The 14243-nt window shown below is 37.2% G+C and overlaps 2 protein-coding genes and 1 long non-coding RNA gene across 3 annotated transcripts in view; 2 read left to right on the top strand and 1 right to left on the bottom strand.

Moving 5' to 3' along the window:
• The first annotated feature begins 3718 nt into the window (after positions 1–3718).
• The window catches only part of LOC127952051 (dentin sialophosphoprotein-like), a 53507-nt gene continuing 42982 nt past the window's right edge, over positions 3719–14243 (top strand). Inside the window, exons 1-2 of the mRNA XM_052550310.1 lie at positions 3719–3911; positions 5080–5214. Coding sequence (XP_052406270.1) covers positions 5089–5214 — 126 coding nt within the window. The 5' untranslated portion in view covers positions 3719–3911; positions 5080–5088. The remainder of the gene's footprint in view (positions 3912–5079; positions 5215–14243) is intronic.
• LOC127952246 (uncharacterized) lies at positions 8134–8910 on the bottom strand. Its single transcript, XR_008152874.1, has 3 exons — positions 8770–8910; positions 8554–8628; positions 8134–8282 (listed from the first exon to the last, which is right to left on the bottom strand). It is a non-coding gene; the product is annotated as an uncharacterized LOC127952246 (long non-coding RNA).
• On the top strand, positions 8947–12753 carry LOC127952215 (GTPase IMAP family member 9-like). The gene is made up of 3 exons (XM_052550630.1): positions 8947–9209; positions 11921–11956; positions 12056–12753. The coding sequence occupies exons 1-3, from the start codon at positions 9176–9178 to the stop codon at positions 12622–12624; spliced, it is 639 nt and encodes a 212-aa protein (XP_052406590.1). The 5' UTR covers positions 8947–9175; the 3' UTR covers positions 12625–12753.

Raw genomic sequence — 14243 nt, 5'->3', positions numbered from 1 at the left:
TGCTTCCTTCACTCGCTCGCTGACTGAATACCTCTTTCTGGCGAATTCTCTCGTCAGAAACAACAAAGTGCAGATGTGTGTACGAATCTATAATTAAGATATTGATTTCACAGTGTTAACAGTTTCAGTGATTTTAATGGGAGTTTCTGAGAGTGATTGAAATCTAGACTGTCAGTGAAAATGATCTTTAATAATGTTAATGTTATTTGCTCTCTTTCTGAACAATGAAAGATTAGTAGCAATATTTATATCACATTAACTTTCAATGTTAAATTCACATTTAATATAAAGTCAGTCGTATTAAAAATATGTTATGGCATGAAACCTATATCTGTTACTTAAGTAAACAGACAGGGTTTTATAATAAATTGCAGTAAAGGCTGATGAAATATATACATTTACACACGCACACACACATTACATACATTTATCTATATATCTAAATAAAAATAGGCTCCGTATATATGACCCAAAGTAACTAACTACTTGAGTAGATTTTTTATCCGATACTCTTTTACTCTTACTCAAGTAACTATTCAAGACTAGTACTTTTACTTTTACTTGAGTAAATATTTCTAGAATTACTTTTACTTTTACTTGAGTAAAGTTTTTGGGTACTCTACCCACCTCTGGACACATGCAAAAACATCGTTTTTTTTACTGGTCAATTTTGAGATTTGGGCCTGTTTGTCTTCAGTAACATATCTTCTTTCAGACTTGTGGTGAAAAAAAAGTCCAAAATACACATATAGGTCTTTATTTTTCTACACCTTTAGTCTATTTGCGTCTGTAGATTCCTAATAAATTCAGTTGGCGTTCTAAATCACCATGGTGCTCCGCGATTGCTGTTTTATAGGATCCACATATTTTACATGTTAAACTAAAGCTACCTTTTTGAACAAGTAGCTTTCTAACAAAGTATGGATATATGATATTTTTAAATCAATATGCTCAAGATTAATTAGCCTTGACATAAGTAGATTTTGTTTATTCGTCAATGCAAATTTACTGCAACTGCTGCTATGCAAATTGAATGGGACGTGGATAATAAACAAAAACATATTATGAAATTATATTAAATTTATAGTAGTTATATTAATTAATTAATTGTGTATTTATTTCTATGAATTATTAATGTTATTCTGATTATTATTATTTGTGAGTTGTACACTATTCATACATTGGATTCTTTTATTTATTACAGTTTTTCTTTCACTTTTGTAAAGTGAAAAGTTAATACAAATTGTATTTGATTTTTTTTTTTTAAGAGCAGTGAATAACTGCTATTAAAATATAATAGGGTATCACTGTTTATTACTGATTTTAAAGGTTACTGAACTCTTGAAATGATTTGGATATACAGTTCAAACAACACAAGATTGGCCCCTCTGTATTAATCGTGGCCCCTCTTGTGCCCCCCAGTTGAAAAAATCCTAGAATCGCCCCTGTATATATATATATATATATATATATATATATATATATATATATATATAGCGAATGCCATTATAGTTTGTTTTATTTTATAATTGTGTACAAAAATTTGTAATACAGTTTTATAGCCGTTCTTTTTTTTTTTTTCTTATTTGTTCTTTTTAATCGGTTTTGTTTTTTTAATCTTATTACCTGTTTTCTGTAATTCATTTTTGTAATTCATTCTCCCTCTCGAATGGTTGGCTTTCTCTCAATTAGCCTTCTATCATATAAATACATATTTCTATACAGTTGTATTTAATAATGCACAAACCCATGCATAAATATTCTGTTCCAGATTCATACCTATTAGTTTTAAGTCTTATTTAAAAGTGTTTTGTTGCCATGTCATGTATGTATGTGCCAAGCGCTTCTTATAATAATAATAATAATAATAATAATAATAATAATAATAATAATAATCAGTTTCTAGTGTGTTTGCGCGCACCTGGCGTTTTACCCATGCAGCAAACCTTTTTTTCTGGCTTTGGGGAAAACTGTCGCGAGCTTATTTCACAATAGATGTACAGATCAGAAGGCGTGCACATACACTGTGCCACAGATTGTCCCCTCAAAACAAACCCGGACAGAAGTGGTGGAAAGTTAAAAGGCCAGGTGTAAACGGGAATGTGTCTCCCTCGTCTAGTGATCTTCTGAGTTGGTTATAAACGCTGATCAATAGTACACCTTTACCATTTTAAAACAAGGGTTGATTTCATATTAATTATCTAGAGTATTTTGGTAGAGTATATGATTATTAATAGTATTATTATTATATTGGCAGTAGCGTTGATAGATTGCAAATGGCAAAGGCCTCCGGATCGCTAGGATATTGTCATTTTACACTGGAACCAATCGCTAGTCAATGAAAGCCAGAGACAGGATTGGTAATCGAGCATTTTCCCTGTGGGCCGAATGTTTTTTTTTTTTGTTTTGTTTTGTTTTTTTGCCGAGGACCATCAAGCAAGGACAGCGAGCAGCCAGTGGTCCATTGGATTGTTTCCTGTATACACATCCAATCACAATGCGTTATAGACGGAGCCATGAAGTATTTGCTTCATATATCACCTATAAAGATCGCGTCACCAAACTTCTTCCTTGTCGGTTTTGCCCATGTTTTCACATCAGCTTTATCAAGAACAGGCTTGCTCTGAGGTGAGCAATGCAGGCCAAAGAGCCAAGCAGGAGGAGAAGAGACTGGATGAACCGGTAATGTGCTTGATAAGGATATTCGTCCCGCGATTTCTTGGACAAGTCAAGTGTGTTTCATAGAGGTTTCCATGGGCCAATGCTAGATCTAAATAAATTTAAAAAAAAAAAACACACTAAATTGAAACACTCTCACCTGTAGATACCAGCTCTGCTCACAGTCAGGTTCATCACTGGTGTGTGTGTGTGTGAGAGAGAGAGAGAGAGAGAGAGAGATTGTGTGTGTGTGTGTGTGTGTGCGCATGTTTTTGTGTCATATCAGGACACAACTCTGTATAATGACATGGGTATGACACAGGTATTACAAGGAGAAGGTGACTTATGAGGACATAACCCATGTCCCCATTTTTCAAAACACTTATGAATCATACAGAATGAGTTTTTTTGAGAAAGTAAAAATCGTTTTTAGGAAAAGCACTTAATTACCATTGTTTATTTCTATACCAAATGTCATACACTTGCAATGAAGCTAAAAATAAAACCACTACATCATTATGTTGATATCCTATATTTTTACAATAAAACTTATCTTCTAATATCCTCAGTTGTTGCGTATACCGAGCTGCAACGAACACATTATATATGCCCCCTGTCTCAAACCCGGTGCACGCCGTTTCCAGGAAACATGACGTTCAATCCGGAAACCAAAGACGTTTCACACACTTTGAACTTGAACATACCTCTGCTCTCAAACATTAAACTGCACTAAAATCCTATTCACGACATTATCTAATGAAATCAAATACACAAAAGATTAAGACAATGGTTGTACTGTGACTTCGGCTATACTTCCATGTAAAATAGAGTTAGAAGCAACAGGATATCTTTTTTTAACTGAAAGTGCTGCTCCTTGCTGTACGCAGCAGATGCAGAGAGAGAGAGAGAGAGGCGTGTGCGCGCGCTGGGAGAGAGAGAGAGCTCGTGCTCGAGCAGCAGTACCGGAGTCTCAGAGACAAAAAAAGTCGCTAGACTTGTCGCTAGTCGTTTATTTTTATTTTTATTTTTTTATTTTTATTTTTTTAAGTCGCTAAATCTCGCTACAAAGTGGCTAAGTTGGCAATCCTGCATTGAAGGCTTTTATAGCCTACTTTATAACGGATGTATTGGGCTACAGGTCACGTGTGAAGCAGTGCCGTCTGTCTCCTCCCTGAACGCATCTTCTCCATCTGATTCCTGAGTAGCGAGGACACGCGCTCCAGTTGATCCAGAAGAACAATCTGTCTGCTGAGGTATGCTTCGACCGAAAACCGTTTATATGATTAGCAGGTTTATAATCGAAACAATGTTTTTAAAAAAATGCTAAAAATCATGCATGGTATTTATTCTAGTCAACAAGTGTCAGCCCTTATGAAACAAAAATATATTGCAGTATATTGGAAAATATCATGTAATATATTAGGCATATATTCTTATATTTATTTTTTGCAATATATTGAAAGCGGCAATCATTTGTATATTTTGCAATATATTATATAATATATGTATCATCAATATATTATTAAATGTATCCAAATATATAAAATATTAGAAAAGGGGAAATAATATATTACAATATATCACAATATATTTTAAGAAATATATTGGTAAATATATTTTCCTTTCGTAAGGGAGAAGGCTACTGTGAACTGTCCATTCATTCAAACAGCGCGTCGCATTTAACTGTTGGATAGATGCAATACACCGTGTTGCACACACACACACACACACACACACACACACACACACAATTATATCATAATCATATCCAGAGCAGAGCGAGGATCCCACGCTAAAAACTGAGAAACTCTTCACAGGGAGCGGGACAGTTTTAAAGTTTTGTTCTTGTATTGGCTTGTCTGGTTTATTGCATATTTCATCCCTCCTTTGATCTCCTTTGTGCCGATCTGCATCGAGTTTTCATTTAACACTGGTTTGAGAAATATGATAATACTTTATTGTGAGTGTTTCATTGTGATTTAAAATGGTGTTAAATGTCGTTGTAACAGCACTGATTGGTCTATTTTTTTGTTCTGGTGTATATTACATTGTTGCCCAGTTAAAACCCTGCAGATGAATGATTTATTGTTTGATGATAGATTCAATGTTGTGTCTATAACTTTCATGTACAACACTTCAGTTGACTTTTATTATTTCAGTCGTGACAGTAGCGCCCTCTGCTGCTTCAATCTGTCAACTGTCACAACTTAAAATCTAGCTTATCCCGAAATACTGCATTTTAACTTTAAGATTTTTGTTGTTGTTCGTTTGTTTTCAAAGTGCTTTCAAAACTGATAGATTCTATAAAAGACAAGGTTCTTTGCATTTCACGTCTTTATAATACCCATGCATTTCATAGTGTTTAAATGTTCGTTAAACACTTGTACAATAATAATTTTTAAAACATGCTTCTCTTTCCAGCACTGAATCATGGACCTCATCATCAACGTGACGTGTGCAGAGATTCAGACTCCAGTGGGGTTTGTGTTTGTGATTCTGTCTGTTATAATGAATCAAACTAATAATCCTGACTGTGAGCAGAGCTGGTATCTACAGGTGAGAGAGTTTCTGAACTCAGACTACACACACACACACACACACACACGCAGACACACACACACACTCTCACACAAACACACACACACACGCACACACACACACTCTCGCACACACACACACACACACACACACACACACTCTCTCTCTCTCTCTCTCTCACACGCAGACACACACACACACACACACACACACACACACACACACACACACTCATGATCTGATGTGTTTGATTTGTTCAGGATGATCGTCTGATAGCAGATCCATCAGATCCTCAGAAACTGATTGCTCCTGTGGTTTCTGTCTCTTCTGATCGTCTCGTCACGTCTCACTGTGTGAATCAACTCCGTCACGAGATCCGCTGCGATGCTTCTGGAGTAAATGTTTTTCTCTATTCTCATATTTAATCTTTCATCAACACTATTAATGATGCTCTTTCATTCATCTCAGTTCAGACTGGACACCATCTTCAGAGGTGAGAGAAACACTTGAGTAAACTCTGTGTTGAACTGAATCTAGTGTGAATCTTCAAGTGAATCATGATGATTGTGAATCTGTTTTTCAGTGAGGAATGAAACTGCAGTGACTCCAAACTCAGGTGAGTTTCAGCTGATAAACGTCTGATTATTCACAGATCTGATTCACACTCACTCTTTTCTCTCATATTGACTCATATTTATCATCACTGTGTGTTTGTAAAGATGATCTGAATGAAGTGACTCTCCATCGTTCAGGTAAACTCCTGTGCTTCTGTGTTTCAGTATTGATCATTTTTATTGATCAGATGTGTATGTATTCAGTCGTTCAGCTGAATGTGTCGTCTCTCTCTTGTTCAGATCAGTGGTGGTGGATTTCTGTCCTTATTCTCATTTTTCTGGTTTTGATCGGTTTCTTGCTGCGGAGAAGGATCTTCAGGTGAGTCGAAGCTGATCTCTCCTAACATGATTCTTCTTACATTTTATACTAGTTCACAAAGTCATCACTCACAATTTCATTAATTAATATTATAAAATATAATATAATATAATGTATTAAATATAAAATAATCAGATTGTGTTTTCAGGTGTTTTCAGAGGGTATAGCAGTCCATCGGTCAGCGTGAAGCTCCAGACAACAGGTGAGTGAATCAAACTGATAAATGAACTGATTCACTGAATCACATGATGATTTAAAAGCTGAATCAGACGAATGATGTGTGTGTTTCTCACAGGGATCTGGAAACGGTCTGATCTGATCCTCATTGCAGATATGTTCACTGAATATAAACCTAACAGAGCACTCAGATCACTAGGATCAAGTCAGTTAGAAATACCAAGGGTTCACACAAAACGAGCTGATGTTTAACCTCAGTGAGAAGGATGTAGCTGCTGGAGGAAGACTCCGCCCCTTACACCCCGGATCGAAGAAGACTCCGCCCCTCACACCCCGGACCGAAGAAGACTCCGCCCCTTACCTGGACCCTTCCTTCCTGAACACTGCCCCACCACGAACACCAGAAGGACACCAGATCCCCTGTTAAATTTGGACACTTATACCCTTTAGATACTTTATTCTCTGTGTTTTGTTTTTTTCTATTAATAAAAGCCTCTTTTTCCATGTCTCAGAGGCCTGACACTACCCCCACTGTGTCTGCTGTTTACTCCTCCTGCCACTATATATATATATATATATATATATATATATTCTTTAACAATTATTTCCTTTAACATTAAATGTTTAGTACCGTGTGCTGGAATGAGAGAGAGGATACAGGGCAGGTTATTTGAAAAAATGTGATTGATGAGGGTCATAAAACAGACTCCACACCTGTTTTAATCATAGACAGAAATGGAGACAGTGATTCAACAGAGACAAGTGAAGTCCATTAGAAGCAGCACTTCCTGGGGGTCGGGCGTACTGCACAGACTCAAACTGAGCTTGATGACGTAGATGTCACGTGAGCAACCTGTACGTCTTCTAATCGCTGTGCCAAGAGGAATCTGAATCACCCACCGAATCTTGCAGAGAAGGGGCGCGTGAACAGAAGCAAATGTTGGTCAGTATTCTGATTAATTATCTCCCTTGACTTCATGCCTCCACGTCCCCCCGATTGCCTCATAGACAGTAAAAGATTGCCTGCGAGCTTCTCCTCCTGTCCGTACGGTAATTTCTCTACTGTGTGACAGAGAGTCGCAGGTTATGACGCAATCGTTAGCCTATTTTTTACACAAACTGCTTCTACGGGAACATAACGTAAGATACAAGGTAATGGAGCCTTTATACATTTCCGTGTTTCTTTAGAAATAATTAATGGACAAATGGAGTCTTTAAACTCCTCAGATGTAAAGTTATTCGCATGTCAAAGTGAATAATAATAATAACAATAATAATAACAATAATTTTTTCCTCTCTGCTGGTGTAATATACAGTATTTCTGGAAGACTTTCTTGACATCATGCAGAACGGGTTCATTTCCAACCAAACCTGTTGTTCTCAGTTAAAAAGTCATAAGAATGTTTATTGTGTTTTGAAAATAACTTTTAAACCGTTTTAACCTGATCTAGCAATGTGTAATGTTGTAAAAGTTTAGACATTCTACGTCTATTTGAATTGATAACGAGTCTTATGGCAAGAAAATCAAAGACTTTCCAAAACATTTCAATCCAATTAGATTCTTGTATTCCTAAACGCATGTTTCAATTGATATAGCAAAGCCAGAAGTTAATATTGACAACATAAAATACATTTTCAAGGATTAAGGCTACTGAAGTAAGTGTGAGTGACTTATTAAAATAAAATTAATTTTTTTTTTTTCAACAAGGACTTAAAAAAAATCAAAATCGTAAAGGTTAACCTATTTTAAAGTAAAAGCATTGGTCTAATGTTAAAACCAGGAAGAATGTTTTCATCAAATAAGAACTATTACTATAGAAATTGCATCTGGACCCGTGTGTTCTGATGACTCGTGCTGTACAGCCTCCTCTACTGGACTTGTCGCAGTCCTTGGCTTCTATAACATGAGGCAGAGAGTCTCTAACGGGTGCAATCTTTGTTTTTATTCTTCTGGAACCAGCATAAGCACCGTGAAACTAAAAGTAAACACACAAATAGCTGGTTAATAATCCTTTACACCTTTTACAGTGCATCATTATGCATTTGTATATATGCAATACACATTAAATTACATTAAAAAGCCATTTAGAATAACAACACATAAACAATAATTTGCTCAGTTAACACATTAAACTTTCCTGGTACACGTAGCACAACAAAACAATTTCCAGAAACAGTCAATGTAGACATTTTACATCATTAAAGAATTCTGTCTCTTAAACATGGAACTAAAAAAAAAATACACACCTCGCTCCGCTCACCAAGGGTGCAAATTTTAACTTGCTGCTTCCTAAGTTAGCCGCTAGCTTGATGGTATCTGTGCTAAACAGCACACAAATGTGTAGACATAAGACAAAGCTGCTTAACCAAAATAATGTGAAAATAAAAAGGGGGATTATACAGTATAACTATGTAAAGTTACAGAGAAACAGCACCAGGATTACATGACCTGAGTTTACTTACATATTTCACTGAGCTTCTGACATTGAGAGAAATTGAACGAATGTAACTGCTGATCGACAATACAGGTTTCTGAACTCACAGCCTCAACCCCAATCACATAAATGACGAGAATGTGGATGAATTTCCTCTAGCGACCTCTAGTGGACACTAACAGGACTCATCAGGAACAACAGGGGAGTAAAACTGCTGCTCCAGGTCTGAGCCGGAGATCTAAAGAGACACATGTTTTGTTAAACAAATAGGAAGAAGGCATAATTACATTCTATTCACTTAAATGTTTTGACAGTCACTCACAATACACTGTAACACAAGTTTTTTCGTCACCCCATCCCTCGCGTAAATATCAAAACTGAAAGTCACGCATTGGAGAGATTCGAGCAGCGCGGACCTGCTTTAAACCGGAATCATGACGAGCACGAGCACCACAGCAGGGACAGCAGGTAACTTTCTATCTCTAGAAATCATTTGAGCAGAAATACATTCATCTACATAGCCTAGTTGTGTCACTATGCATATAGGCACTATTTTATATGTTTTATGTTTTGGTACAGTTTTACTTTCGATTTGCACTCTTAATGTAAAGTGCACCCAAACTGAAAATAGCCTATACCTCAATAAGAGCTTTCTTTCAGTGTTTACTTTAGTATTGTCAGCTATTTCATGACAAGTAAGATGAGATAAGCTTATCTTCACTTCAGATTGAAATAGTCTGAGAGAAAATGAGGATGGGTTCAAATAAGTGTTTGAAATAAGTTCAAATAAGTGTGTGCAGGGGCGTAGCCATCTTTTCAGAAGTGAGGGGAACAGTAATTATATTGGAATATAACATTTCTGTACATAACCTACCAGTCAACAGTTTTTTAACAGTAATATTTTTCATGTTTTTAAAGAAGTCTCTTCTACTCACCAAGCCCGCATTTATTTGATCCAAAGTACAGCAAAAGCAGTAATATTGTGAAATATTTTTATAAATGTTTTCTATTTGAATATATTTTAAACTGTTATTTATTCCTGTGATAAAAGCTGTATTTTCAGCATCATTACTCCAGTCTTCAGATGGCTACGCCCCTGCTTAAATCCCCCGAAAATGATAATTATTTAATGAAATTTATAGTTTTTTTTTAATTAATTGTTATATTTAAGCATTATAACAACAGCTACATAATATATAGGAGGACTATATATGTGCAGGAGTTTTCTGAAGGGACGGTGATGACTGTTAATGGAAACATGATCGCTCATGATCATCTGTGTGAGGCTGCTTTTTACTGACTTCAAAACTATATGACTCTGAAATTAGTCATATAGGGAGCTTTAACTGAACGCCGTTAATTTGAGCTTTTAAATACACTAATATTTGGCAGTATTCACTGCATATGATTGCGCAGGACGCAATCACTTTCATTTCACTTCACGGACTCCCGTAACGGAAGCGTTCACGCAAAAACACGGCACAGAAATGAATGAAACATATCGCTGCAGCTTGAGACTGGCTATGTTAAAGTAAATGTTCAAAAACAGACATCATTAAACACGTGAAGCTGAGCGTCAGTCAAAGTCTAAACGAAAATATACAGTCTATGGTGCGTGCTTATTATGATTATTAGGGTAATCTACCGGAAGTGCAAGAAGACAACAGTAGCCGTGTTTCCACTATCGAGCTAGGACCGGGCGTGCTAGTGCGTGCCAGGGCCAGTCGCGTTTCCACTGTCACTTCCGGGGCTTGATCGTGCCTCGCCGGGGCTTCCTCGGGGCCAACGGCCAGGTTTTTTCGGCCCGACGAAATCCTTGGGCCAAAGCGGGCCAGCTGGGGCTAGAAGAGGGGTTATGAACAAAGGTGGAGTTTCTCCGTTTCTGGAGAGCATCAGTGCGGATCATTTCAGAAAGATAACAGCTTTAACACCAGCATTAAAGACTTTTTAAAATCAGTTGAGCTCAAAACTCACTCTTAGTTAGCAGCAAGTGTTTGAAATAACTTGATCCGATGTGGATTATAATCACTAAACAAGGCAGAAATATTTATAAGCGATGTAAAAGACTATGCACGCTGGGCATTAACATTAAACATGGTAAATATGACCACTTGAAGATATCAGACGTCAGCTTCTTATTCTCTATCACAATCGTGTATTTACTAACTTATATTATCTATCACAAGCCTCGTCTCGAGAGTTTAGCTCATGTTGCCTTTTATAAAAATATAATAATGTTTTTGTTCGGGATCCTTTATAAAAATAAAGATATAATTCATTGTTAATGTGACGTATAGGCCACTGTGACTACAAATAAACAGAAACAGACTCTACTGAATAAACAGGCTATTTTCATAAGCGTTAAAAATAAATAAATAAAATATAAAGTGTATTTATGTGCGATTAATTTTGAGTCTTGATAAAATTAAATCATTATGATCAATGTATCACTTATTCTATAGTTAAAACATCATGCTTTTGAATTTGAATAACAAAGCATGCAAACAAACGGACGCTTTTATCATCTTCGTTTTGTGATCGCACATGTTCCAGTGACTTATTTCTTAGTTTTCTGATAACTTCTCTTTGTTAGTGAAATAATGAGGTTGCATGACGTTGTTCTGAGAGGCGTGTAAAGGGCGTGTTTTAGTGACATGCAGCGGTGCTTCAAGCTCCACTGTGGAAACCCTGCGCTATTCTGGCCTCGGTGCTACTGGACCGGGGCTATAAGCCCCGCCCGGACCGCTTTAAGCCCTGGCTCGCACTGGCCCGACAGTGGAAATGCGGGTGTGAGTTTAGCAGCGCGTCATGTGTTCATTCAGATAACGGCTGTCATTTTCCTCTTAAGAATTTTTTTTTTTTAAAATGTTTTAAAGAATATATTTGAGAACTTATTAAGACTTTTTCAAGAATTGCACTTAAGAACATTCTTACGAACATCGTGGAATTTATCTTAAGAAATATATTAATTTATTTCTTAAGAAGATTTTTGTGAATCTGGTCCCTGGATTGTTACAATTGTTCTTAGGCTATGGAATAATAATAATAATAATAATAAACTTGGTTGAGTTGGAGTCGGAGTTGTAAGACGAAAAGTGACAATTATATTTTTCTTTAACCAAAAAAAGAAAAAAAAGAAAAAGAAAATGTGACTGATTGTCTACTCTCTCTCCTAATAGGTAAAAGGAGAAGCTTTGAATTAGAACCTCCTAATGGTGAGTAGGCTATGAATGTTCATAATATACATGTTTGTTTGCTTCATGGTCTCTTAATAAATTTGACCATGCAGATGAGCTCATTCTCTGTGTTTCCAGTGTCTTTGAGCATGGTGCTGGTGGGACAGACTGGAGCAGGTAAAAGCTCCTCTGGAAACCTCATCCTGGGCAGAGAAGCATTCGTAACCTCCAGGGGAGAGTCATCTGTTCATACAGGCTGCTGGAGAGAGACTGGACAGGTGGCTGGGAGAGAAGTTACCCTGGTAGATACTCCAGGACTGTTTAGTGTTACAGAAGAGAGTCTGAGACAAGAGATCAGTACATGTATAAACATGACTGCACCAGGACCTCACGCCATCCTCCTGGTCATTAGACTGGCTCCAGTTACCAAGCAGGATGTACTGTCAGTGGAAAAGATCAGAGCCTTATTCGGAGAAGAAGCAAATAAACGCACGATCATCCTCTTCACTCACGCTGATGAACTGACCTGCTCTCTTGCGCAGTATATCAGTGAAGCTGGTGAGGATCTCAAAGAAATCCTGAGACACTGCGGAGGAAGATATCACGACTTCAACAATAAAGACATGCATGATCGATTTCAAGTAGAGCAGTTGCTGAAGATGGTAGATGACATGATCACTGCTAATGACACCAGTACGTCTCACTAGGAAGTGTAGATCATGTTAAATGACAAATAAGGGAGATGAGAATATGAGAAGAAACTACAAGACAAAGAGAACTGGAACAAAGCAAGCTTTAGACAGACTATCACGTCACACAAGGAGCGCTCTGTCCATCTGTTACACGCACCTGTCACTCTAAACTGACCTGTCAATCATCTCCTCCACATCTGATTGCATTTACCTTCCTACGCTTCTGGAGAGAAGAGAAGTAGCTGGTCTTTCATGCGGAGAACTCTGATCCGGATCCACACTTCAAAAATCAACCTGAAATAGTAGACCATCCGGGGACTTTCAGCATACTCTTTAAAAAATACTCTGCTCATATTTGCTGCATAATGATGCATTTAACCGTTAACGACCAAATCAATGTTTAAAAAAGTTCACATTGCTGTTGCAGATGAAATATAACAGGGATAACAATAAATAAAATATTTGTTTTTACCAGGTTAAATGACCCCCTTTTGTAAACCTTTCTAACTAACCGTAATGGTGCTCATCTGCCACATTTGTAGTTTATATAATGCGTTTAATACACGTTTGTAGTTCTGGAATGAATCCTTCACCAAAGAGCAATGGATTGTGGGTAATTTTAGCCATTAAAGTGTGCACGGATCCACACTTCAAAAATCAACCTGAAATAGTAGACCATCCGGGGACTTTAAGCATACTCTTTAAAAAATACTATGCTTTATACTATTTCAGCTCTGATGAATCTGATTCACTGAATCAAGCAGGTCTCAGAAAGAATCAGAAGAATCAAGTTGATCTTGTGTTCAGATCAGTACAACACCTCTGATTAAAGTTTACTGATAATGGTTCTGTATTCTGTGTAAATGTAAGGCACCTTCTGATGTAATAAAAAGAAAAACTGTGCACAAGATGTGATTTTAACCCATTGTTATTCTGAAATCTCATGAAGCGGTTGAGCAGGATGTTTAATGTGTTTTCAGCAGGATCTCAGGCATTGATTCACAGATCTTCAGCTCTGAAGCCCAGTGATCTGTCTGAATAGTCAACATCGTAGAAAACTGTCTATGTAGGGAGTGAACAGAACTAGTGATTCCTGTGAGGTTAAAAATCAATCAAATCTGTGATAAGTCTAACTAAAGAGGGTCAAATTATAAAATCTAGTTTATCGGTAGAACGGTTTTATTTCTAAGGCATATAAAGTTATAGACAGAGGAACTGCAGCACATGTCTGACAATAATAAAACACTTGACACTGAGGCTGTGGTGTGATGGAGGCTGGTGTCCAGCAGGTGACGCCAAACACTCGTGTCTGCTGTTCTTGTGCTGTATAACGTGTGTTTCTCTTGTTCAGTGAGCTGTGGCTGTAATCACAGTTTACTCTCAGTCCTCTTCTGAATGTTTCTCTGGCTGTGAGTTTAACTGCTGTAAAGTCTTGCTCAGTAACGCAGCATTACCAGTGACGTTTGTCAGGAAAGAAAGCCCAGGATTCGCTCGCTTCCTGTCACGTGATGGCGATGACGATTTGATGACGTCACTGCCAGCGCAGCGTTTTAAGCGCTTGAAATCGAAAGTGAAAGTAAATCTGAACAGTAGCTGGGCTCGTGGTGAGACTATATTCACTGCACCTCTGCGTT

Source organism: Carassius gibelio, chromosome B3 (assembly GCF_023724105.1).
Source record: "Carassius gibelio isolate Cgi1373 ecotype wild population from Czech Republic chromosome B3, carGib1.2-hapl.c, whole genome shotgun sequence".
Lineage (NCBI taxonomy): Eukaryota > Metazoa > Chordata > Actinopteri > Cypriniformes > Cyprinidae > Carassius > Carassius gibelio.
The sequence above is the reverse complement of the archived record's forward strand: the minus strand, read 5'-3'. Positions and strand labels throughout refer to the sequence as shown.